The sequence below is a fragment of the Microtus oregoni genome, unplaced genomic scaffold, assembly GCF_018167655.1.
Source record: "Microtus oregoni isolate MIOR12 unplaced genomic scaffold, Mior012 000021F_ref0000039, whole genome shotgun sequence".
NCBI lineage: Eukaryota > Metazoa > Chordata > Mammalia > Rodentia > Cricetidae > Microtus > Microtus oregoni.
Window position 1 is genome coordinate 400235 of NW_024543080.1, and position 26176 is coordinate 426410.

The 26176-nt window shown below is 41.6% G+C and overlaps 1 protein-coding gene across 4 annotated transcripts in view; it reads left to right on the forward strand.

The window, feature by feature from the left end:
• LOC121460863 (protein lin-54 homolog) overlaps positions 1-26176 on the forward strand; it is a 62216-nt gene that overhangs the window by 32016 nt on the left and 4024 nt on the right. For 2 of the 4 annotated variants that reach the window (XM_041671515.1, XM_041671516.1), the window contains exons 4-12: positions 704-846; positions 8859-9075; positions 17046-17119; positions 17401-17598; positions 20384-20475; positions 21079-21150; positions 22440-22542; positions 22675-22836; positions 24578-24780. In XM_041671515.1, coding sequence (XP_041527449.1) covers positions 704-846; positions 8859-9075; positions 17046-17119; positions 17401-17598; positions 20384-20475; positions 21079-21150; positions 22440-22542; positions 22675-22836; positions 24578-24780 — 1264 coding nt within the window. The remainder of the gene's footprint in view (positions 1-703; positions 847-8858; positions 9076-17045; positions 17120-17400; positions 17599-20383; positions 20476-21078; positions 21151-22439; positions 22543-22674; positions 22837-24577; positions 24781-26176) is intronic. The other 2 variants (XM_041671517.1, XM_041671518.1) reach the window with 1 other exon arrangement.

The following is a 26176-nucleotide window of genomic DNA, read 5'->3' on the forward strand; positions in this document are numbered from 1 at the left end:
TCTCTACCTTCCAAGTGGTGTCCCATCTTTCCTGGTTGAACAGGTTCTAGGGAGAGATCCATGGCTTCCTGCATGCTAACCAAGCCCTCTACCAACAAAGCTGTGTCCCAGTAAAATTGTGGATTTCAATTTTCCCTGAAAAATTGTTCAAATAGGAAGTCAGCTGTAGTACACGAAAAGTACAACTAGGAAGACAGCCGTGGAACAGGGAAGCACAGCTAGGAAGACAGCCGTGGAACAGGGAAACACAGCTAGGAAGACAGCCGTGGAACAGGGAAGTACAGCTAGGAAGACAGCCGTGGAACAGGGAAGTACAGCTAGGAAGACAGCCGTGGAACAGGGAAGTACAGCTAGGAAGACAGCCGTGGAACAGGGAAGTACAGCTAGGAAGACAGCCGTGGAACAGGGAAGCACAGCTAGGAAGACAGCCGTGGAACAGGGAAGTACAGCTAGGAAGACAGCCGTGGAACAGGGAAGCACAGAGGCTGAAGCAGACTGGGGGCAAAAGTCCTGAATTGTCCCAAGCTTACTCTGATAGAAATAGCTTAGCTATGTTTCAGAGCATATTTTTGATAATTCTTAGGTTCACTATACCCCTTAGGGTCTAACTAATGTCTCTAAAGTCCTTGTCTATGTAGGTTATCATCGTGTAAGGTTTTCACCTGTTACTAACAGTCACCCGTGTGCTGCCTCTCATTTGCAGGTAGGGTTCTTTCACAGTCTTCTCCTGGAACTCCATCAAAGACCATAACTATATCGGAAAGTGGCGTTATTGGATCAACTTTAAATTCTACAACACAGACACCAAATAAGATAGCCATCTCACCTTTGAAGTCACCAAATAAGGTAAAAAAGGAAATCAGCCACAAATGCCAAATACTGTGGTTGCTGCATTTGTTGTCTTCAAGTAACTCCAAATACTTTAGTTTTCATATATTTCCAAGCAGATAAAAGGCGCTCAGTGAATACACAATTAATTTAGTAATCAAATTGTTTTCTTTCTTTTATTGCTTGTTTAATAGTGGATCTACTCTGTAGTGCTGGGTGACTGGCCTAGGACTCAAAATCCTCATGCTTCTGCCTCCAAAGTGTGATTATAAGCATTGTGATGAAGGATTCATATTCCCCCTCTCTGTGTCTCTCTGAGCAACACCCTCAACCACAAGCAATATGTTTTTGCTAGTAAAGATTTTATTTTAAACACTTGGTAACAGAGTAATCATTGGTGATTTTTATGGCCCATATGAATATAGATACAGTTTTTTTAATGAAGTATTGATGCACTTAGTTATTCTTCAGTTCGTATTTAACACACTTACTCTTGGGTAATAATAAACACATGTAGTGGGTTTGCAGTTATAAAATGCTAAGCAGCCATTTCTTGATGGAGACGTGAGTTGTTGCTGGCTACCGTTCTGCATTAGAAAAGAATATTAGATGTTGCCAAGCATATTGTCTATATACTTGAAGCTAAACTACATTTTATGCGAAATATTTGAAAGCTTTTCATAATTTGTTTTCATTCTAAGGTGGTAAGTATCTAACTTCGCTAAGACATATTAATGTCATTATACCAGTGTAGAAAAACATACAAAACAGGTTTATTTTAAAAGTCACTTGGGTAGAAAACATTTTTTTTTGCTGTGAGATGCCACCCTATGACTCTGAAAAGACATTATCTTTTGTCCCTGGCTTCTTCCTTGATTTGCAATTATTCATAAATTAAAAAAAAATTGATTGTTTGCTCTATATAATATGTAAATATGATACCTCATACAACTTATTTAAGTAGGCATCCACGTGCAAATGAAATCAGCTTATTCATGCATAATGGTGAACACTGGGGCTAAAATACAAGTAAGGGTTTAATTTTAAGGAGTGGAGGAAGAAAGAACTTTAGATGGAAACAGTGAAAGTTGTGTTCAGAATCTTAATGATTGCAGGCAGACTGGTGTGTGTGTGTGTGTGTGTGTGTGTGTGTGACTAAGATTTATATAGAGTAGGCTATTCTTGTTTTATTTTGTCTTCAGAGTTTTTCTATATAGCCTAGGATGGCCTCGAACTCAAGGCACTCCTTCTGCCTCAGCCTTCTGAGTGCTGGGATTAACTGGCATGTGCCACCACACCTGGCTTTGAAAGCTCTACTGGAAGAATTACTGTCTTCAGGGACTTCTGCTGTTTGCAATGCGCCTCACCTTGTCTGCACATTAGAATCACGGGAAATTCTCATCCCAGAGTGTCTGATTTATTCTCTCTGGAGTTTGGTTTGATATCAAGATTTTGAAGCTGCCCCTGAGTGATTCAAATGGGCACTTAGACTGAGGGCCACTGTTCTGAATAATAAGAGGTTGCATATTTATAAAGGGGACCTGCTGAGTTGTAGTAGACAGTTTGGTAGAAGATGTAGATCCTGAGGGAGATCAGTCATAGTCGGGTTTGTCTATGCTTCAGAAGCACCTAAGGGCCCTCTTTAAAAACAAAATAAAACAACCCAAAACTAATGTCTGACTTCCTTCCATATCCTGTTTAGATTAGAATCTGTAGGCTAGGTTAGATATTTTCATTCCATGTTGTGGGTGGGAGTAGAGAATCACTGAGTGGAATTATGAAAAGTAGCTAACTGGCTTCCGGCAGTTGTCGTCCTTATCTGCCGCTGCTTCATGTCCAGCCTGGTGGTGCGTGTCAGAGGGAGATGTGTCCTGGGCTCTTTCATTAAGATCCTTTCTTTCTGTTGGGGGAGGCTGCTTATTCATTTTTTGGGGGGGACAACCTTGTTAACATTTCAGACAGATCTCACACTCTTCTCCGTCTCTGAGACTAAATTACTGCTCTCACTGTAGAAATCAAGATGCCAGTACTTTCTCAACTCCCTTGAAAACTGCAGCTGTGTCTCACTGCAGGAGAAATTTCTTCTGTTGTGTTTTTTTCAGTAATCATGAAATTTCATATTTATTAGACATGCCAACATTGAGTTAATGAAATGTTGTGTTTTATTTATTTCTCCTGGCTTTAAGTCATTGAATCTCAACCTGTAGGTCTTGACCCCCCCCACAGGTTTTGTACAACAGATATCTTGCATATCAGATATTTGTCGTATGATTCCAGTTGTGAAATAGCAATGAAATACTTTTGTGGAGTTTTCACCACGGGAGGAACTGTATTAAAGGGCCAAAGTATTGCCAAGGTTGAGAACCACTACTTTTTTACGTTTTACTTTTTTTGTTGTTCTTGTTTTTCAAGGCAGGGTTTCTCTGTGTAACCATCCTGGCTGTCCTAGAACTCATTTTGTAGACAAGTTTTACCAATTTCATCCTGTTTTCTGTCCTTTAGTGTATCTTTTGTTCTGAAATCATAGTATTCCTTTTAGAGTTATTTGATACGTTATATTTCAATTTCCTAAACCCAGTGTTTTAACACACAATACTAATTAGAAGCAGCAGCAGAGAGTAATTGTCACAGTTCCAGTTGATGCATAAAATCCCTGATGATACCCATCTTCTACTTTGGCAAAAAGAAATTTGAGCCAGGCAGTGGTGGTGCACGTCTTTAATCCCAGCACTGGGAGGCAGAGGCAGGTGGATCTGTGTGAGTTTGAGGCCAGCCTGGTCTACAAAGTGAGTTCCAGGGCAATCAAGGCTACACAGATAAATCCTGTCTTGAAAAAAAGATAACAACAAAAAAATAAATTTGAAACTGCATAAATACGATACTCATAATTTGAAAAGGAAGAAAAATCTTAGATTCAATGTACCAGCACAGTGTTGAATGGTAATACCTACTTTTGATACTTGATCAATTCTGCAGATCTGAGTTAATGCCCAGCAAGAAAACGAAATAAGGGATTAAGATGAATAGACATATCACAGTTCTCTCATTTACAACCATATGCAATACAAAACACAAAGACTACAACTGAACTATTAGAATTAAAGTTTAAGTTTAGCAAAATGACCAGTGTGTGCTGTTTCTTTCAGGACTTGGAATGTGTTCAGTGGATGCGGTGCTTGCCTAGCGTACTTGAACCCTGGGTTCAGTCTGCAGTAGAGAATAAAACGGGGCATGGTGACACACACCTGTAATCTCAGTGGAGGCTGCTGGCCTAGAAGCTGGAGGTCAACCCAAGCCTCACTTTGATACCAGCTTGGGATCATGTCTTTAAAAAAAAAAAGTTTGTGTGTGCCTGCATACACCCCTCCCCGACGTGAGCTCATTACATATACTTTGGTACTGGAAATTAAACCAAAGGCACACATGTTCTGAGCCCATGTTATATCACTGACCACTATGCTCCAGCTTCATATAACCAATGCTTTATAGTTTTTATTGTAGAACGCTCTCACTTTTCAGGCTGAATATATGCATCAGTATTGTGGGGTTTGTTGTTTCAGTGGCCAGTGTAAATGCGATGGCTTTCCTGACTTCAGTCTCGGACAGTTGCTACTGTTGGCAGTGTGTCCTGAAACCCTTCATTTGTTACTGAGTGTTAGTTAGGTGAGCCAAAGAGCATGTCATCTACCGATAGTGACAATTTGACTTCCTCTTTCCCTGTGTGTATAGTGTTTCTCTTCCCTGTTGTTCTACTTGGCACTTCATTGAGTAAAATAGTGGCAGTGAACATTTTCTTCTATTTTTTTTTTTTTTTTTTTTTTTTTTTGGTTTTTCGAAACAGGGTTTCTCTGTGGCTTTGGAGCCTGTCCTGGAACTAGCTCTGTAGACCAGGCTGGTCTCGAACTCACAGAGATCCACCTGCCTCTGCCTCCCAAGTGCTGGGATTAAAGGCGTGCGCCACCATCGCCCGGCTAATGAACATTTTCTTGTTTGAGATTCTTAGAAAGAAAGTTCCCAGTTCTTCCTTATCAATAGCAGATCTAGCTCTTGGAATTTGGACATGGCCCTATATGTTTAAGTAAGTTCCTTCTATTCCTTGAAATCTCTATTCCAAAGGGTTACTAAGTTTATACCATTCTTTTTTGTGTGTCTGTTGAGATGATCATATGGTTGGTTGCAATGCAGTTACTGATTTGTATGTTTTTGTAGTTTCTGTTTTACTTTGAGGTTCAGGCTGTTCTGGAGTTCTCTGTGTTGCCCAGATTAGCATTCAACCAACGGCAGTCCTCTTCTCTGCCTGAGTGCTGTAGATAACACTTCTAGGGAGTTTTGTTGTTAGTGTTGTAGTTACTGTTTCATTGTCCTGGGGACCTAGCTTAGGGCTTCACACTCGCAAGGCAAACACTGTGTTAATGACCTATACCCCTTGCTCAGTAGTTTTGTTGAGGAGTTTTGCATCTATGTTTGTCAAAGATACTTGCCTATAGGTGTTTTTTTTTTTTGTATTCTTACTTGCTTTTGGTGTTGGAATAATACTGGCCACATAGAATACCTTTGGAAGAATTCCTTTATTATTTTTATAATTATTATATTTATTATTCCATTATTATTCCTATATTATTTTTTGTACTAATTTAAGCAAAATTGGTGTGTGCTGTAAATGTTTTAGTTGAATTTTATAGGGAAGCTATCTGAGCCTGCCTTAACTTCGGGAGCAGGGAAGAAAGGGTTTGGTGCTGATGGGGAAACCGATTTAGTTTCCTTGTTTGTTATTGGTCTCTTCAGCTTTTCTGTTTTTTTCAGGATCCAGGCATAGTAATTTACTTGTATTCAGGATTCTGTGTTGATTGACAGGTTTTGTGGAGTTGTACATGGTCATTCCTAATGATCCCTGTATTCCTTAGATGATAGTTGTAATCTCTCCCTTTTTACTATGATTTTTTTTTTTTTGAGATGGTATCTTATTAAGTAACCCAGGCTGGCCTCATGTTTTCTAATAGCCAGGTTAACCTGGAGTTGGCAGTTCTCTTGCCCTGATGTTGTTTTCCTGATAAACTGCTCTGAGACTAGTAAACTAGGAAGAGTAGACGAGGTCAGGTTGGCTTCGAACTCACAGAGGTCCGTCTACGTCTGCATCCTGAGTGTGGGATTAAAGGCGTGCGCCACCACTGCCCGGCTTTTTTTTTTTTTTTTTTTTGGTTTTTCCAGACAGGGTTTCTCTGTAGCTTTGGTGCCTGTCCTGGAACTAGCTCTTGTAGACCAGGCTGGTCTCGAACTCCCAGAGATCTGCCTGCCTCTGCCTCCCGAGTGCTGGGATTAAAAGCGTGCGCCACCACCGCCTGGCTGGTGTTTTAATTTTTATTGCAGTGTATTTAGTGTGTGCACTTATGTGTGTGTCGGAGTGTGCATGGAAGTCAGAGGACAGTTTGCTGGGAGCTTCACATATGTTCAGCAAGTTCTTGACCATTGAACTATGTCCCTAGACCTGATATGACGATCTTGAAACAAAAATTTTTAAACTGAGATTAAGAATTCAGCAGTTTAGGGCTGCAGAGATGGCTCAGGGGTTAAGAGTGCAGGCTGCTCTTCCAGAGGTCCTGAGTTCAATTCCCAGCAACCACATGATGGTTCACAACCATCTATAATGAGATCTGGCTCCCTCTTCTGGCCCGTAGGCAAACATCCAGACAGAATGCTGTATACGTAATAAATAAATAAATCTTTAAAAAAAATTCAGCAGTTTAGATGCACATTAAGAACAAGGAGGCTGAGCTGTGGTGGCGCATGCCTTTAATCCCATCACTCGGGAGGCAGAGGCAGGCGGATCTCTGTGAGTTCGAGACCAGCCTGGTCTACAGAGCTAGTTCCAGGACAGGCACCAAAGCTACAGAGAAACCCTGTCTGGAAAAACCAAAAAAAAAAAAAAAAAAAAAGAACAAGGATCCTGCCTTCCTGAATTTCCTGTCATTTTACCCACATTTAAGAAAATCCAACAGACAGTAAATTCTTGAGGCAAAAGGTAAAGAAACATGGAGAAAATAGGACAATAAAAGTAAGTTTGTAGATGTGGCAAAATTAACATATTATATGTTTATGTGTAAGCATGTCAGGATCAAGTCTAGGTCCTGTGCATGCTAGGCAAGTAAGATCTGTACCACTGAGCAACTTTCCCAAAGCTCATAAAATATGTAGCCTCAAAGAAGGCGAAGGAGAGAGAGAGAAAAACAAAAAAAGGTTAAATGATCTGATTCCAGATTACAGTGACTTTTAAATATGTGTGCATGTACAAAATGTAAACAGACGTGGGCCAGCAAGATGACTTCGTGGGTTAAAGTGCTGGCTGTCCAGGCACTGCAACCTGAGTTGATCACCAGGGAGAGAACTGACTTGTACCCCCTGACCTCTGACTTCCACATCCACGTGTGTCCGTGTGGACTTAGACATACACATCATACCCACACATATATAATAATAATAAATAGGTATTTTTAAAATGTAGACAGATTTGTCTACTGGTGTAAAATGTAGTCAGAATTCAGTTTAAAACCAGTTATGTATGACTTGTAAGAGTGGTAGCTTCAAGCTTAAGATAAAGAAAAGTTTAATATTTAAAAATTCTAAATTTTTGTCTTTAAGATTTTATGTGTCTGAGAGCTTTGCCTTCCTGTATGTCTGTGCACTGTGTGTATTCCTGGTAACCATAGAAGCCAGAAGAGGCCCGCAGATTCCCTGGAACTGGCCCTATAAAGGAAGGTCGTGAGCTAGCTTCTCTGCAAGAAGAGCAAGTGCTCATAACTACCGAACCGAACCATCTCTTCAGTTACCCCACCCCTTTTTTAAGCCTCTCCATTGCTAAATAAGCATTCTACTTCCGAGCTCTGCCCTGAGTTCCTACGAGACAGAAAAAGTGTGAATAAATGAATTAGATTCTTTACCATATGGTGTTGTCTGGGTGAGCACTTCTGTAGACTAAGTTGGGATATGTAATACCTTAGGAAATAATAGATTACAAGAGATCAAACTATCTTTATTTTATTTATCTATTGTTTCTAGTAGGGTTTGACTGTGTCACCCACAGCAGCTTTGACAAACTCGCCTCTGGCCTCAGCCTCTGCATTGCTGAGATTGCCAAGTGTCCATCCTGTACACCAGTTCACCTTTGCTTGTGTTGACAGTGCGTGTTAAACATGAGTCACGTAAACTCAGGGAATCTCATGAGATTAGTTGCTTTATGGACTGCTTCCAAAGTTTTGTTAACTTCCTGGGAAATGTCAGCTTACTGTCTGGGAGAGAAAATTATTGAAATGATTTGTAAAATTTTAGTCAGATTTGTTATACCTAAATCAGTTAGTTTGTCTAGAGTCTAGATAACCATTAACTGGAATAATTTTGAACAGTATTTGGCACTATAGGTTTGTGTGGCCGGGTGGTGGGAGTTGTAGTCTTTCAGAATCAACTAAACTTGATATGGGGACAGAATGGTCCTTCTTTAAAATATGTTCAATGAAAAACAATATAGTTAGTTTATTTGGTAAAAACATCTGTATTTTCTTTTTAATTCTGAGAGTAAAAAATTAAATCTTTCTCATAAATTTTATCTAATATCAACAAAATTGTGTGCATTCTTACGTTTTTTTATTTTAAAATCTTTTATTTTTGAGATTATAATTTTTTCTCCCTTTCTCCCTCCCCATTCCCTTCCATACCTCCTCCCTACTTCTGTTATTCTCCTGTTTTTAAAGATTAAAAAAAAAATTTAAGTTGTGTATGTGTGTGTGGTTTTGTGTGTATGAGTGCAGGTGCCCATGGGGTCTAGAAGAGTGCATCGGATCCCTGGAAACTGAGTTGCAGTTGATGCTGGGGACCAAACTCTGGTTCTCTGGAGAGTGCTCACCCCTGAGCCATATTCTCTCCACCTCCAGCTGAATATTTTTTTCATTTCTTTCTGAACAAGTTGTAGTTGCAGCTTACGAGCACATTCTATATAAGTTAACAGATTAATGGTAGGCATGTTCTGTCTTATTTGACAGGCAGTGAAGTCGGCTGTGCAGACCATCACTGTTGGAGGGATGAGCACATCACAGTTTAAGACCATCATTCCTCTGGCAACTGCGCCCAATGTCCAGCAGATCCAAGTGCCTGGAAGCAAGTTTCATTATGTCCGGCTTGTTACAGCCACAACAGCCAGTAGCTCAGCCCAGCCAGCTAGTCAGAATCCCAGTGTAAACACTCAGCCTCTTCAGCAAGGTTTGTGACCATGTTTCTTTTAACAGCAATGAATGCTTTTAACATCATTAAAGAACATTGCTTCTGTTTTTTAAGTCTGGCATTTCCTCTGAGAGTGTGAATGAGCAGTGATTACAGAAGACAACAAAGTAAGAGTATGATTGTATGTCACTGCTACTTCATTCTCTGAGAAGTTAGCTGCTGTAATACCAGAGATCTATGAGTATTACTTAATCAGCTATCTTACTGACAGCTTAAACCCCTATTATGTCAATGGGATAGCTTTATTTAGTTTCTAAACAATACAGCTCTTTGCTAAAGCGTGGGTCAGTTGAAATGACTAGCAGTCAGTGTATAAATAAGAATGTAACCGTTTAATCTTTTTTGAATTGTACTTACTTTAAGGTTATAATTGGTACTCTACCAATCAGTTGGTAGGGTGCTTGCGTTCCTTGCACAGAGCCATAGGTTTGCTCCTCAGTACCACAGACTGGGTGTGGCTGTGCACGCCTTGTGAACCCAGTGCGTGGGAGTGGATGCAGAAGGAGCAGAAGGTCAAGGTCCTCGTTTATAGGCAATTACAAGGTCAGCCTGCAGTAAGACTCTGCCAACAAACCTGATATATATATATATGCATACACATGTAACTGTTCTCAAATTTGGCTACTTTTTAAAAGTTGAGCAGAATGAAAGGTTCAGTGTAGCTTACAGCTTAGAGCCTATTTTTCTTTGGAAAACCGCTTTATGTTTCAACAATGTCAAAATGAAGAAATGAGTATGTGGTTAAGTGGTGGATTGCTCAACTACTGTGTAAGGAAGGCTTTCAGCTTGATCCCCAATATCACAAAACCAAATGCAGGAATAAATGGAAGAATCACATACCAGATAGTTGTTTTTAGTTCCCTTTGGAGGGTGGTGGGTCAAGTGTCATGCACTTGTGTGGAGGTTCTCTTGTGGAAGCTGGTTCTCTCCTTCTGGTTTTTGGTTCCCAGGGATCAAACTCGGGTCTTCAAGCTTGGTAGGAAGCACCTTTATTCATTTAAGCCATCTCACTGTCCCCATCTAGCCTTCCTCTTCTTCTTTTATTTTCTTCTTTTACTTTTTATGTATGAGTGCTCTGCTATATGTATGCCTGCATACCGGAAAGGGGCATCAAATCCCGTACAGGTTGGCTGTGAGCCACCAGTTGAACTCAGGACCTCTGGAAGAGCAGCTAGTGCTCTTAACCACTGTGTTGGGAATATTACTTTAAGGTGTGTTAACTTTTGTTTATGCTGCATTTGTTTAACTCTGTGAAGCTGTGATTCTTTGCCTGTCTAAAACACCTGATGGTCTAACAAAGCGCTGAATGGCTGATAGCAAGGCAGGATAGGCTGACAGGCAGAGAGTGTAAATAGGAGACACGAGGAAGAAGAGGGGCAAGAGAACAAGAGGACATCGAGTCACCCAGCTACACAGCCAGTCATGGAGTATGAAGGAATGTATACAGAAGTAAGAAAGGAAAAAGCCCAGAGGCAAAAGGTAATTGGGATAATTTAAGAAAAGCTGGCAAGAAACAAGCTAAGCTAAAGCTGGGCATTCATAAGCAAGAATAAGTCTCCGTGTGTGATTTATTTGGGAGTTGGGTGGTGGGCCCCCCAAAAGGACAAAAGAGAAAACACGTAACATTTTTGTGTCCCACGTTGGAGCCAATTGTTTTCTTATTTATTTATTTTTAAATAGAAATCAAACTATTTTTTTTCATTTTACATACCAATCCAGTTCCCATTCCCTCCCGTCCTCTCATTCCTTCACCCCCCATTCTACCCCCATCCACTCCTCAGAGAAGGTAAGGCACATTGCTTTGAGGAAGGACCAAGGCCCTCTCTACTATATCTAAGCTGAGCAAGGAATCCATCCAAAGAGAATATGTTCCATAAAGCCAGTACAAGCAGTAGGGATAAATCCTGATGCCACTTCTAGTGGCCCCGCAGTCTGCCCCAACCCATACAACTGTCACCCACATTCAGAGGGACTAGTTTGGATCTATATACTTTTTGCTTTCTGTCCAGCTGAAGTTGGTGAGCTCCCATTAGCTCAGGTTGACTGTCTCAGTGGGTGGCCCCATCATGATCTTGACCTCTTTGCTCATATTCTCACTCCTGCTATTAAGCTATAGCTATCGTAATGAGCAACTGCAGTTCTGCTGCTACTGGCAGCTGTTCCTTAGCTGCAGCGAGTAAATTCTGTTCCCTCAGGCACCAACTCTTTCAAAGTTACCAAGGAAACTTATCTAAGTCTCTGTCCCTCTAAAGAACTCAACTCACACTTGGCCTCACCCCTCCTTAAAAATCCTTCATCTGGCTCCTCCCTACAACTTCCTGTCATTTAGTTGGTGACTCAGCCTCCTGACCGTGGTGAATTTTATTTAATCAAACACATCTTTGCATTATTAAACATATGTTCCAGAGCATAAACAAAGGTAATGCACCTTAAAATAATATTCTACAACACTGCCGAGCCATCTCTCCAGCTCCTATCATAACATTCTTAATGAAAGGAAAATGAAACTTCCATATTATGAGCTAAAGGAGTCAAATTTTGTATTCTCAGTACATAAACTTCATAGGGACAGATCAATCTCCATGTATCCCACGGTGATATAAAGCACTTGCTAGCTACTCTCAGTTGTGTTTCATGGGTGTTTGAATGTGTGTAGTGTGCATGACTCCATTCCCAGTGTAACACATACGCAGTGATCTGTTCATTGGTAGAGTAAAACTGGTGACCTGAAGGTGCAGGAAGGGAGAGGAGTGAACTTGGACATCCAAGTCTTTCTGCATTTCTGTATTCCATTTCTTGTCCTTTTGTCCTTACAGTCTCTGCTCTGACTCCTGCTTCTAAACTTCTTTGCCTCCTCCACCCTACTCCGCCCTCTTCCAGCCCATTCACATGCATGTACTGTGTATATAGTTTCTCTCATGTGCACCTATAGTTTTCTTTTCTGTTTGTCCTTTCCATAAAAGATCTACATATTTGTGCTATGTATTCTTTTGTAGGAATAGCAAGCTGAAGCTCCAGTTCTATTAGATGAGCTAAGAAGGTGCTCTAGTTCATTAGATAATTACTGTAATGTGGGTGCCAGAGTTTCCCAGGGGGGTGTGTATAACACATACTTGTGCAGGGAAGGAGGTGAGGACAACCCATGCTGATGTGACTGGGCAGGTTGCAACCTTTCAGTATTATTTTTCTGAGCACCAGGGAATTCCCCTGTCCATGCTCCCAGGAGGGTGACCATCCTCTCCTCTCTCCAAAGAGCAGGAACTAGGGATCAAGTGTATATTTGGACCTTCTTTTTCAACCAGTGTTGCTAGTGCTAGTCTGTAATGGCTTTCTAACTTATTCATCTTTTGGTGTAAATGAGAGAATCAGACTCAGAAAAAAATTTCAAATCCAATGTCACTGCACTGTGTTTTAGTCACTGTTCTAAAATACTGTGACAAGACACCATGACCATGGTGACTGTTATAAAGGAAAATATGTAATTGGGGCTGGCTTATAGTTTGAGAGGGCTAGTCCATTATCATCAGGGTGGGGAGCATGACAGCAGGTAGGGCAGGCATGGTGCTGTAGAAGTAGTTAAGGACTATATTATTTCAAAGAGTTCCACCTTCTGGTGGCTAAGCATTCAAATATATGAGCTATGGGGTCATTCTTATTCAAACTACTATGTACTGCTATGCACTTTTTGTATCATAACTTTATTGAAATATTTTATATACATCTTCAAATTCACTTTTATTTTATCTTTGTGCATGCCCGCACGTGTAAGTTCAGGCATGTGTTTGTCATAGTGCACATCTGGAGGTCAGAAGACAGCCTTGGTTTCATTTCTCACCTTGATGAGAGCTCTGTTGTTTATTGCTCTGTACAATAGGCTGGCTGGCTCCTTGAGCTTCTGGGATTCCCGTCTCACCTCCCATCTCACTACAGGAGTGCTGGAATTAGGGCCTTCTACAGCATCTGGCTTTCTGTGGGTCTGCACTGTTCATGTTTAAGAGGCAAGTTCTTAGCCCCACTGAGTCAGCATCACCCAGCCCAGACGGAGCTGTGCGCTCATCCCACTGCTGGCACATCTGTGCTTCCACTAGTGTGTCCTCCCTAATCAGGGTGTCCTCTCTGGAGCTGTCGTTTAGGGCCATTAGTGTCTCTGCCTTTTAGCTATTAGCCTGCCAGTCTCCACCAACAATTTAAGAAGAATTGCATTGATATCGTGATGGCCTTTTTATACAAAGAAGGCTTTTTCATTTTTTGTTTAGAACAGTTTTTTCCCAATACTGTCCTTGCTTGAGACCAGGCTCTGAGCCTTACTCTTGCTTAAATGAAACCGCAGGTGATAGATACCCTTCCTCTCTTCCTGCTCCCACCCCCTTGAAGGCTATGGAAATGGCAGTAAACAGTTTTCATCTGCACACCTAGTTGGCTCTGGGCCAAGTTCTTTAGTCTGTTGCCAGCCTGTTTCCTGAGTTTATCCATCGTCTCCACATCAGGTTTTTATCCTCTGCAAGACAGTTCACCTTAAGGTTTTAGTTCTAACAGCCATCCTGGCAATGACTGGCCTTCTCTTCCCTTATACCTACTGTTCCTAGTGCTGGGGGTGGAGGTTGTGATTTCCTTTCACCCCTACCAGGTTTCTGGCATGCACTCTGTCACCTTCCCCTGAGCTGGCACCCACGCCTTCATGCATGCACTCTGTCACCCTCCCCTGAGCTGGTACCCAACCACTCCTTCATGCATGCACTCTGTCACCCTCCCCTGAGCTGGCACCCGCGCCTTCATGCATGCACTCTGTCACCCTCCCCTGAGCTGGCACCCAACCACATCTTCATGCATGCACTCTCCTGTTTTGTCTTGTTTCTTGATTGTTTTTTTTTATACACTGCTACCAAATAAAATTTTCTTTGTGCTGTTTTAATAATATTTAGGTACCTTGTACTCCCTAGAAACTTCTCATTGGCTTTAGAATTAAAAATATAGACTAAGAGTGGGCATGATGGCTCATGTCTCTAATTCCCAGCACTGGGGTAGGCAGAGGTAGGCAGATCTCTGTGAGTTCAAGGCTAGCCTTGTCTATATAGCAAGTTCCAGGCCAGCCAGAGTGGTATAGTGAGATCCTGTCTCAAACATTTAAATTAAATTAAATTAAAGAAAATAAGCCCTTTTCGGGTAATAGTAGTGCACGCCTTTAATCCCAGCACTAGGGAAGTAGAGGCTTGTGGATCTTTGTAAGTTCGATACCAGTCTGGTCTACATAACAAGGTATAGGACAGCCATAACTACATAGAGAAACCTTTTCTCAAAAACAAACAAACAAAACAAAAAAGAAACAAAACAGGATAAATATACACCTAATACCTTAATGTTCAAGGTTCCTCAGGAACCTGCCTTGTGTTCTGTTTTTCAAGCCTAATGTCTGCTTAGACTGTTGTATTTCCTGACTGCTTGCCTGTGCTTTGCAGCTGACACATCCCGGTGTTTCCTCCACCCTTGCCTCATGGCTGGGCTCTCATGGTGTCCTCCTCACACTCTGTCTGCATTCTCATTTTTCTGCCAACAAAAGGATATTTCCTTTTCTTTGAAATCTCAAGTCAGTTTATCTTCTTAGTAGTATTTTTTATTTATTTCTTTTCTTTCTTTCTTTCTTTCTTTTTCCCTCCCTTCCTCCCTCCTTCCCTCTTCTCTTCTCTTCTCTTCTCTTCTTTTCTTTCTTTCTTGTGCCTGTCCTGGAACTAGCTCTTGTAGACCAGGCTGGCCTTGAACTCACAGAGATCCGCCTGCCTGCCTCTGCTTCCTGAGTGCTGGGATTAAAGGCGTGCACCACCACTGCCCAGCTATTTCTTAAAATTTGAATATAATTGCATCATTTTGTTTTCTTTTCCTCCCTCCATCCCTTCCCATGCATCCCCCCTTGCTGTCTCTCAAATTCATTGGCTCTGTTTCTTTAAATGTTATTATATGCGTGCGCGCACACACACACACCCCACAGTCACGACTATAACCTGCTTAGTTCCTATAAAGTATGATCATGATTTCAGCTTTTCTGTGGGCCTGAGATGACTCAACAGAACAGGCAGTGCACGCTGCTCTTCCAGAGGACCTGGGTTCAGTTTCCAGCAATCATCTGTAACTCCATTTTCATGGAATTTGACAAACTACTTGGATCCCCACAGACACCAGACATGTATGTGCTACACAGACATAAAATGCCGATACACATAAAATAAATCTAAAACAATAATAGTTTTTCTTTTATTTGGGTACTTACCTAATCAGTTCAACAATATAATCTTAAGAACAAATGCTTTATATTTTAGTTTCTGGGGAGCACTGACCAGAATATCATTTATATTTATCAGTGGTTATAGTAATAGCAATAGCAGTGGTAATGGACATTTATTGGGCACTTGCTATTTGGTGGGAACTAATTTAGTCCACTTTAATGATCCTTATATCCTGTCTGGATATTCACTATTCAAATTGCAGGCAAAGAGACTATGTAGTTAAAAGGGGCAGAACCACTGGGTTCTCTGACTTTAAAACTTAATCTTTTTAAAATTATTAGTGTGTGTGTATGCATTCATGTGAGTGTGTGTGCATGTATTTGAGTGTATTTGTGTATGTATGCTCATGTGTGCATGTGTATATGCATGAGTGTGCATATGTGTATATATGAGTGAGTGTTCCTGTATGTTATGTGTGCCTATATGCTTATGCGTGCATAGGTGTGTGTGTGTGTGTGCATGTGTGTACATGGCATGTGTGTTTGTGTTCATGAGTGCGTGCTGTGTGCACGTGTGTATGTGTGTACATGGCATGTGTGTTTGTGTTCATGAGTGCGTGCTGTGTGCACGTGTGTATGTGTGTACATGCATGTGTGTTTGTGTTCATGAGTGCGTGCTGTGTGCACGTGTGTATGTGTGTACATGGCATGTGTGTGTTCATGAGTGCGTGCTGTGTGCACGTGTGTATGTGTGTACATGGCATGTGTGTTTGTGTTCATGAGTGCGTGCTGTGTGCACGTGTGTATGTGTGTACATGGCATGTGTGTTTGTGTTCATGAGTGCGTGCTGTGTGCACGTGTGTATGTGTGTACATGGCATGTGTGTTTGTGTTCATGAGTGCGTGCTGTGTGCACGTGTGTATGTGTGTACACGGCATGTGTGTTTGTGTTCATGAGTGCGTGCTGTGTGCACGTGTGTATGTGTGTACATGGCATGTGTGTTTGTGTTCATGAGTGCGTGCTGTGTGCACGTGTGTATGTGTGTACACGGCATGTGTGTTTGTGTTCATGAGTGCGTGCTGTGTGCACGTGTGTATGTGTCAGAGTTGTAGTAGTTGGTTCTTTCGCTCTTCATATGGGTCCCAGGGATTGAATTCAGTCTTTACCTGCTGAGCCATCTTGTCAGCTCAAGAACTCAGATTCTTAATCCTTTTGCCCTGTCAATTTTAAATATTGAGTTGTACAAGATGATCTTTTCTATAGCTTGGACTCAGAAATGAGGAATGGTAGTGCAGAATGGTGTCCTCAGCTGAAATGGCAGATCATTTGTTTGTTCATGCGCCTTCTGAGCACAGGCTGAAGGAATGGATTCCAACCGCTTTGAACCTGCAGAGCTAATGTCCCTTAGCTGGGTCATTACTCTCCTTAGATTTAAATTTGCTGGGCATGGTAAGCAATTTTGAAAGGTTTGTTTTGTTTTTGTTTGAGACCAAGTCACTCTGTGTAACCCTGGTTGGCCTATAACTCATGATGTAGACTAGGCTAACTTCCAACTCACAGAGATCCACCTGCCTCTGCCTCCAAAGAAAGGTAACTATCTTGATTAAAGATTGCTCAAAATGAGAACTGAAGTAAAATGCTTTACACTGTTTCTTCAGCATATCTTGAAGGATTAATGTTCTTAAGTGCTTTCTGTAAATAAATTGTTCTTTTTCTCTTCCCCTTTAAAAAGCAAAGCCAGTGGTTGTTAATACAACCCCCGTACGGATGTCGGTTCCATTTGTCCCAACTCAGGCTGTTAAACAAGTGAGTATTACACAGTTTCTCTGTTTCCCAAAGGGCAATTTGCTTTTTAAGTTCAAAGTTAGGATTGAGTTATAAGCAGCTGGACATAATGGCCCATACTTTTAATTCCAGCACTTGGGAGGCAGAGGTAGGAGGATCTCTGCCTGTCCAATGCTAACCTGATCTACAAAATGAGTTCCAGGACAGCCAGGCTACACAGAGAAAAAAAATTATGTATAAGAGATTTATACTGAATTAAGCACCTAGTCACAAATTTTTAAACTTTCTTTTTTATTGTTTAGGTGGTTCCAAAACCAATCAATTCAACTTCACAAATTGTAACTACTAGCCAGCCACAGCAACGGCTTATCATGCCTGCCACACCCCTGCCTCAGATCCAGCCCAACCTCACTAACCTGCCACCAGGAACTGTGCTGGCCCCTGCTCCAGGGACAGGGAACGTGGGCTATGCAGTGCTTCCAGCTCAGTACGTTACTCAGGTACGTGGGCATGACGGACCGATGCTTCGGAGCTGCTGTGGTATTACAGTGTCTAGCTTTACTGTGTTCTAAGGTTAATAGAAGCAGCTCTCTCCAAAGCATGAAATAGTAACCAACATTTAAGTTTATTTCTTTATTTAGAATTTAGAAATACAGCACAAATAAGATTTAAAAGCAAAAAAAAAATAAAAATAAAATAAAAGATTTAAAAGCTGGGTAATTTGGAATAGATTGGTAAAAGGACAAGACTATAGATAAGGCTTTTAAAAGGTTGCCCCAGGAAGGTGGTGGCACACACCTTGAGTCAGGTGAATCTCTTGCGTTCAAGGCCAGCCTGGTCTCTACAGCAAGTCCCAGTACAGCTAGAGCTGCTAACAGAAAAACCCTGTCTGAGAAAACAAAAACAAACAAAGTTGACATTAAAAATCAGAATCCCAGTGAATTTTAGGAGAACCTGTGCCCATATGAATGTTCATCTGTATGCACTAATACGACACCATTGGCTTGTGCTTAAAATAGCTGTGAGTTACACTACTTGGGGACTCTTTGAGACAGGCAGCTTAGGTTGGCTTGGAATTCACCATGCCTCCACCTTCCGAGTGCTGGGAGGATGGGCATGAGCTAACACACACACACACACACACACACACACACACACACACACACACGGGGGGGGAGTTGTGTGTGCATATGGTATGCATGTGCATGTATGAGGGGCACATGTCTGCAGGTGAGTATGCACTTCACATGAGTGTGCTCACTTGGGCCACCACAGCTGCTGGGCATTTACATGAGTGCTGGGAATCCAAACTCCAATACTCTTTTTGTTTGGAATCTCGAACTGGGGGTGGGGCACGTTCCAGACCCCACCTTCAGTACACCTAGCAGCAGCTTCCTGCCCCTCAGAGAAGTCTGCCTTTGGTGGCTCCTCCCATGGAGATGCATGGGACCACGCCTACCGGCTATTTATAACCCGGCTCTTAGTTCTGCCATGTGTTCTCTTTTCCTGCCTTCCTGAGAATCTCCTGGGGGGTGCTCTACTTTGCATTGCCCTGTTTATTAAATCTGGATTTATTAATTTGGTTTGATTTGGTTTATTGCATTGGTGGCAGTAGAGGAACTCAGCAACTGGGTATTGAATACCTCACACTTTGTTTATTTTGTTTTTGAGACAGAGTTTGTCTTTGTTAGGGTTTCGATTGCTGTGAAGAGACATCAGGACCATGGCAACTCTTGTAAAGGAAAACATTTAATTGGGTGGCTCACAGTTCAGAGATTCGGTCCATTATTGTCATGGTGGGACATGGCAGCATACAGTCAGCTGTGCTGGAGACAGAACTGAAATTCCTACATCTTGATCCAGAGGCAACAGGAAGTACACTGAGGGAAGCTTGAGCAAAAAAGACCTCAAATTCCACCCCTGCTGGGCAATGGTGGCAGATCCCAGCACTGGGGAAGTAGAAGTAGATCTGAGTTTGTGGCTGGCCTGATCCACAGAGCAAGTTCCAGGACAGGCAAGGCTGTTAAAAGGAGAAATCTTGTCTCAAAAAACAAAACAAACAAACAAAAACCCACCCTCTTTGTGACACACTTTCTCTAACAAAGCCATACCTCCTAATAATACCACTCCCTACGAGTTTATGTGGACAAATTATATTCAGACTACCACAGAATTTTTTAGTGTAGCCCTGGCTGACCTGGAATTTGTTCTTGTAGACCAGGCTGGCCTGGAGTTCAACAGAGATCCTCCTGCCTCTGCGTCCCAAGTACTAGGATTAAAAGTGAGCACCACCACTGCCTGGCTTGATCTTCTCTGTTGTATGGCAAATCCCTTTTTTACTATTTGTAATGTGGTAAATAACACAGCACCTCTCTTACAGGTGGGCACACTGTAACAATGCTGTGAAACAGTCACGCTGTAACAGTCAGTGCTGTGAAACAGCCACGCTGTAACAGTCAGTGCCGTGAAACAGTCACGCTGTAACAGCGCCGTGAAACAGTCACGCTGTAACAGTCAGTGCCGTGAAACAGTCACGCTGTAACAGTCAGCGCCGTGAAACAGCCATGCTGTAACAGTCAGTGCTGTGAAACAGTCACGCTGTAACAGTCAGCGCCGTGAAACAGCCACGCTGTAACAGTCAGTGCTGTGAAACAGTCAGCGCTGTGAAACAATCACGCTGTAACAGTCAGTGCTGTGAAACAGTCACGCTGTAACAGTCAGTGCCGTGAAACAGCCACGCTGTAACAGTCAGTGCCGTGAAACAGTCACGCTGTAAACAGCGCTGTGAAACAGTCACGCTGTAACAGTCAGTGCCGTGAAACAGCCATGCTGTAACAGTCAGTGCTGTGAAACAGTCACGCTGTAACAGTCAGCGCTGTGAAACAGTCACGCTGTAACAGTCAGCACTGTGAAACAGTCACGCTGTAACAGTCAGCGCCGTGAAACAGTCACGCTGTAACAGTCAGCGCCGTGAAACAGCCACGCTGTAACAGTCAGCGCCGTGAAACAGCCACGCTGTAACAGTCAGCGCCGTGAAACAGCCACGCTGTAACAGACAGTGCCGTGAAACAGTCACGCTGTAACAGTCAGCGCCGTGAAACAGTCACGCTGTAACAGCCAGCACTGAGAAGCAGTCATGCTGTTTCACTGGTGTTGACTGAGGGCTTTGGAAACACACTAGGAGGTTTATATGAAATTCCCCACTGTTTGTCCTATGCTTCTTACTCATTATGTCTGAGAGTGCTATCCATTTTTGCAAATATTATATGAATTTATTTCTTATAGTTACAGCAGTCTTCGTATGTGTCTATAGCAAGCAGCTCTAATTTTACTGGAACATCTGGTATCCAGACACAGGCAAGACTTCCATTCAATGGGTGAGTATTTTTAAAATAAATAAATTAGGTCAGTTTAAGTACAGCATTAAATAGATTTATTCCAAATACATTGCATTTGGTTTTCCCTTTAAAGCTGTGTATTTGTCTAAAGTGCTGTGTTCTGAAATACTTCAAATGGACAAGTTTGGAGACCATCAGTGAGAGACTGCTGCTCACTCTGAACGTTGTAAAATGATGTTAACTGTTGTTTTTCACTGTCATTGCTTAGCTGTTGGTTGCTGCCTTTGCTCTACCAGCTTGTGAGCAGTGTGGAGTGAGTTAGAGGGTGCCAGTCTGTCCCTGCTGCCTGTCCTTCCACACACCAACCTCTCCTTCCTGCCTGCCTTTACTAGTAAACCCTAAGAGTTTTTGAAGCTGTTTTCTACTTCTGTTCTTTTAGAGGGAACAGTGTGTATGATGTGGTCTTCAACAGCTTCTGATAATATTTTTTAAAATATAAATGGAATAATCTAGCAAAATTGTGCTAGAAATGGATGCATCTATTAGTTTTACTTTAGAAGGAATTTATAGATTGAAATTGTTTCTAGTTTTAGCAATTATTTTAATTAATTGAAATTATTTTTTGTGTGTGTGTCTGGATAGCATAATACCATCAGAGTCTGCCAGTCGGCCCAGAAAACCCTGTAACTGTACAAAGTCCCTGTGCCTGAAATTGTGAGTAGTTTGTTGCTCTTTGCTTATTTGATACACCTAAGAATGTTGTTAGAATTAAATGCCGCTAGTTGGGCATGCTAGTACAAGCACATAATCTAGCACTTGGAAATGGAGTCAGAAGAGTCCTCAGCTACAAGAGTGAGCTTGAGGCCAGCCTGAACCTACAGGTAGTTAGATGATAGATAGATAGAGAGATCTAGTTAAAAATTCCTAACAGACAAATTTTATTAAATCTTAACAATTTAAATAAACTTAAATGTGAATGGTTGAACATACATTGTACCTTAAAAACCGTCCTTCCATTGGTTTAGAAGAAATTAATCCAGGCATGGTAGCCTATGCCTATAATCCTGTCACTGAGGAGACTGGGGCAGGAGGTTCGACAGGAGTTCAAGGTCATCATGGACTATCTATGGTAGTGGGTTTAGGACAGCCTAGACCACAGTGTAAGACCCTGTCTGTAAAAACAACAAACAAAAACAGAAGAAACTAATTTTAGTCCTCTATACACCAGTAGGGCTTGGGGACCCAACATAATGAGACGTAGGTTACGTGTCATTATTATAATAACAAGTTTGACCTTGTTTATGACCTTAATGTGGTCCCCCAAGCGAGTCCTTGAATGCAGGGCTGGAGACCTGGCTCAGGAGTTAAGAGCACTAGTTATTCTTGCAGAGAACAACCACTTGGGGTTCAATTCCCAACACCCAGTGGTTGCTCACAGTCACCTGTAACTTCCATCCTGGGGCATCCAATGCCCTCTTCTGACCTCCATGGGCTCCAGGCACATACATACATGCAGCAAAAACACTCATACACATAAAAAACCAATTAGAAAAAGTTAATTGGATGATTAATTTTCTCATTAGGATTAAACTAAAATATTTGACATGGAAAAGCTCAGTCCTTTTGGAGATTGGGATTCCAAGCAGCACTGTTCCAGCCTCTGGGGTCTGTAGTAAGAATGAAGGCTGGCCCTTTTTCTCAGGATTTTGAAAGAACTCACTTCAGGGCACATCAAATTACATAGCTCTTGTGTTGGCATCTGTTAGTGTGACTGAGTTTTTAGGATAAAATTCCAGAGTTGGTGGCTTGCTTAGATTTTGAGCTCTGATGCAAGATTGGCAGTCTGAATGCGCTGCTGTTAGTTAACTCTGTTTCTGGAGCTCCGAGCATGTTCCTAAAATGTACTACATTTATCACAGGTGGAGAGGTGTATGCATATATAATCAGATCATTGCTATTTTATTTAAAATAACTTTTTAATCTTACCTGATTTTTATCTTCAGATACTGTGATTGTTTTGCGAATGGTGAGTTTTGCAACAACTGCAATTGTACCAATTGTTACAACAATTTGGAACATGAAAATGAAAGACAAAAAGCAATAAAGGTGATTTTTTTTTCTCATTTAACTTAGAAAAATCTCTTTGTGCCATTTCTAAAGATCTTTGTTGCTTTATAAAGATAAATATTAATTCTGTACCTTTGAAGTATTTAAATTGAATCTATGATTTAATCTCAGTTGGTGTTTGATTTGCTCCAAAAGGCATGCCTTGATAGAAATCCAGAAGCCTTTAAGCCGAAGATAGGGAAAGGCAAAGAGGGGGAGTCGGATCGGCGGCACAGCAAAGGGTGTAACTGCAAACGGTCAGGATGTCTTAAGAACTACTGTGAGTGCTATGAGGTAAGCCGCGGCTGTGGACAGGATTTCACCGTGCCGCTTCAATTGAAAAGACACAGTTAGTGCAGGGGGACCTTTCAAGCCGGGTTTGAGAAAGCTGTTCCTACTAGGCGGTGGTGGTGCACGCCTTTAATCCCAGCACTGGGGGGCAGAGGCAGGCAAATCTCTGAGAGTTCAAGGACAGCCAAGGCTGTTACACAAAGAAACTTTGGTCTCAAAAAACCAAAAGAGAGAGAGAGAGAGAGAGAGAGAGAGAGAGAGAGAGAAAGAGAGAGAGAAGAACCATTCCTTAGACTCATCATTCTATATGGGTCACTTTCATTAGCTGGGCTACAAGTCTATGACTCAAAGGTCATTCCTTGGACTTGTGTAAATCAGAATACTAGTGTGCTAATTTTTCCCTTAAAATAGTAACATAGCCACAGAATAACAAGAGCAGAGCTGCTAGGCCACGGCACAATACTACCCACCTAGCTCCATGGGCTCTTTAGACATGATCCTGGAGTAAGCCTGAAGGAAAAGGTTGTCTCTCCTAGCCTGGCAGTAGTCCCCTAGGAGGGCTGCTCTGCAGGAGGAACCCCGGCTGACTGCTCTAGTCGAGGCACTGCTGAGTCACCAGATCCTCTCCCACTGCTTCTTGGCACTCGGCCAGCTGGGTTTGTTCCTGGACCTGCTGTTGTGGAGAATCACATGTAAAATCACCTGCTTCTTGCTTCAGACAAGGTCATAAACTTACTATTTTTTTTTATTTTCAAAGCCTAAATGTAACAATCTCCCCATGCCTGATATTAACCCTTTGTGTTGATTCATTCCTATAGTTAGATTGTCTATATTTTCATTCTTTCAAATGCCATTTTCGGGGAGGAACTTCCCCCACCCCCAGTTTTGACAGAAAGCCCATCCTTTCACTTGGCAAACAGTACTGCTAATGGGTCCCCTCTCCTGCGCTCCTGTTGCTGTGTGTACTGAAGGTCTGGATTTTCGGGGTTAGTTATTTAGTGTGTGTGTTTGTGTTTGAGACAGGGTCTCACGCAGCCTAGGTTGGCCTTGAATCGCTGGCTCAAGTTGGCCTTGAATTACTAATCCTCCTGCTCCTGTTTTCCAAGTGCTAGGATTATAGTTGTGGGCCTTCACACTTAGCTTCAGTCTGTGTTTTCATGTAAATATACTTTATATTTTTACACAGGAGAGCATACTAGTTTATGGATTTAGATTATTGAAGGGCTTGGGAATCTGATTCAGTAGAAGAAACTGCGTGTGGCCCCCTTTCTCCCTTTCTCCTTTGGAGATGAGATATCACACTTGTAAGCTAGCCTGGCCTCAAATTCATGACAATTTTTTTGCCTCATCTGATCAAGCTTAGGCATGAAATTCCTTTAATGTGAAACCGTGAGTTTCTCTGCATAACTGTGAGGTCACTGGTGTGTTAATGGTGATCCGATTGAGGTTGGATTCTTAGCAACCTTTTAAAAATACTTTCATATCTTATTTATATTCATTCTGAAGAAAGTGTTAGTCCTCTCTGGGTGAGACTCTGTAGTCAGAGTCAAAGAGCTGCAAGGCCTTGAGACAAGCACTGTTGTCAATTAATCCTGATCTATCTGCAGGCGCAGCCTTTGTTAGCAGACATGCTCCATCTAAGCTCACCTCAGTTGACAAGACAATGCTATTACTTTTCTGCTGTGGACTTACTTACAAATAATATTTTCTGCTTTTGATTTGGAAACTTTTGTAAATCTTTCAGGCAAAAATAATGTGTTCCTCAATCTGTAAATGCATTGGCTGTAAGAATTTTGAAGAAAGCCCAGAACGGAAGACCTTGATGCACTTAGCAGATGCAGCTGAAGTAAGGGTCCAGCAACAGACAGCAGCCAAGACCAAGCTATCCTCTCAAATCTCAGACTTGCTGACCAGGCCAACCCCCGCTCTGAACAGTGGAGGAGGAAAGTGAGTCAATACTTCTCAAAGCCTTTTTATCTCTTTCTCAGATGTTCGCTTTTATAGTAAGGTTTCTTTTTAGGGAGACAGGGTTAAATTCAGACTCTACACTCTTGCCAATCTGAATTTTCAATTTTCCCTCCACCTTACCTACCTTTTAAGTTAGTCGAAGGAAAACCACTCTCAGATTCTGTGCTTTCTACAACACACAGAAATTCTTTGGTTTGCTATGAATAGTAACTGGATTTCTCCCTACCAACTTGAGGTAAGTATGCAATGTGAGAAACTCTTGAGAAAGCAAGGTTTCATTTTTCCAGTCTTGCTCCTCATTTCCTTGTGCTCTTGGCTAGACTGCGAGACTATGTTCTGACTTTTCCTCCTGCTAGTGGACTCTGAATTGCCCTCTGTAGTCCACTCCCCTATTTCTTCTTTTCTGGACTGCTGAGCTCGGTTGTAGAGCAGCTTGTCCTAAGTCAGACAGTAGGTACAATCTTGGCTGCTTTTACTGCTCAGGAGCTAAGGCAGGAATCATTTAGAGTTCCAGGGAAGCCTGTGCAGTAGAGCAAGACCCCATCTCAAAACAAAATAAAAAATAAACAGCTGAGCATGGTGGCACAAACCTTTAATCCCAGCACTCAGGAAGCAGAGACAGGTGGATTCCAGCCTGGTCTACAGAACAAGTTCCAAGACAGCCAGGGCTACACAAAGAAACCCTTTCTTGAAAAACCAATAAATAAGTAAAATTAAATTAATTAATAAAATAAAAATAAAGGTATTGCATATAAAGTACATAACATAATTACCTGAAAAGAATATATGCCAAAGTGTTTAAAAATAAAGGATAAAAATAGGTAGACCTGTACTTTTTATCTGAGTTACTTATTAGTCCGTGGAAAAAAACACCTGTGTCTCTCAGCTTCCTGGTAACTGCAAGAAGAATTTCTGTTGTCAGTATTTTTCAAGGTCTGCTTTTAACACAGTAATTTGGACTTAGACTTATATTAGACAGTGTATTAGAGATTAATTTGAGAAATTAAGAGGATGAACCTTGCAAATGATTTATTGTAGCAATCAGCATGTAGGTCATGACCTCTTTGAGGTTTGAATGGCCTTTTCACAGGGCTCACCTAAGACCACCCTAAATATTAGATAGTTACATTACAATTTATGACAGACAGAAGCAAAATTACATTATGAAGTAACAATGAAAATAATTTTATGGTTGGAGAATCTCTACAACATGTGGAACTGTTAGAGAGTCTTAGCATTAGGAAGATTGAGAATATCTATTAAATGCTGAATTATGTTGAAGAAAGGTACAATATTTGTAACTTTTTTGGTATAAAGTAGTTTGGTTATTAGGTTTTTTTTCCCCCATTTTGTTTTAATTTTTAGAGACAGGATC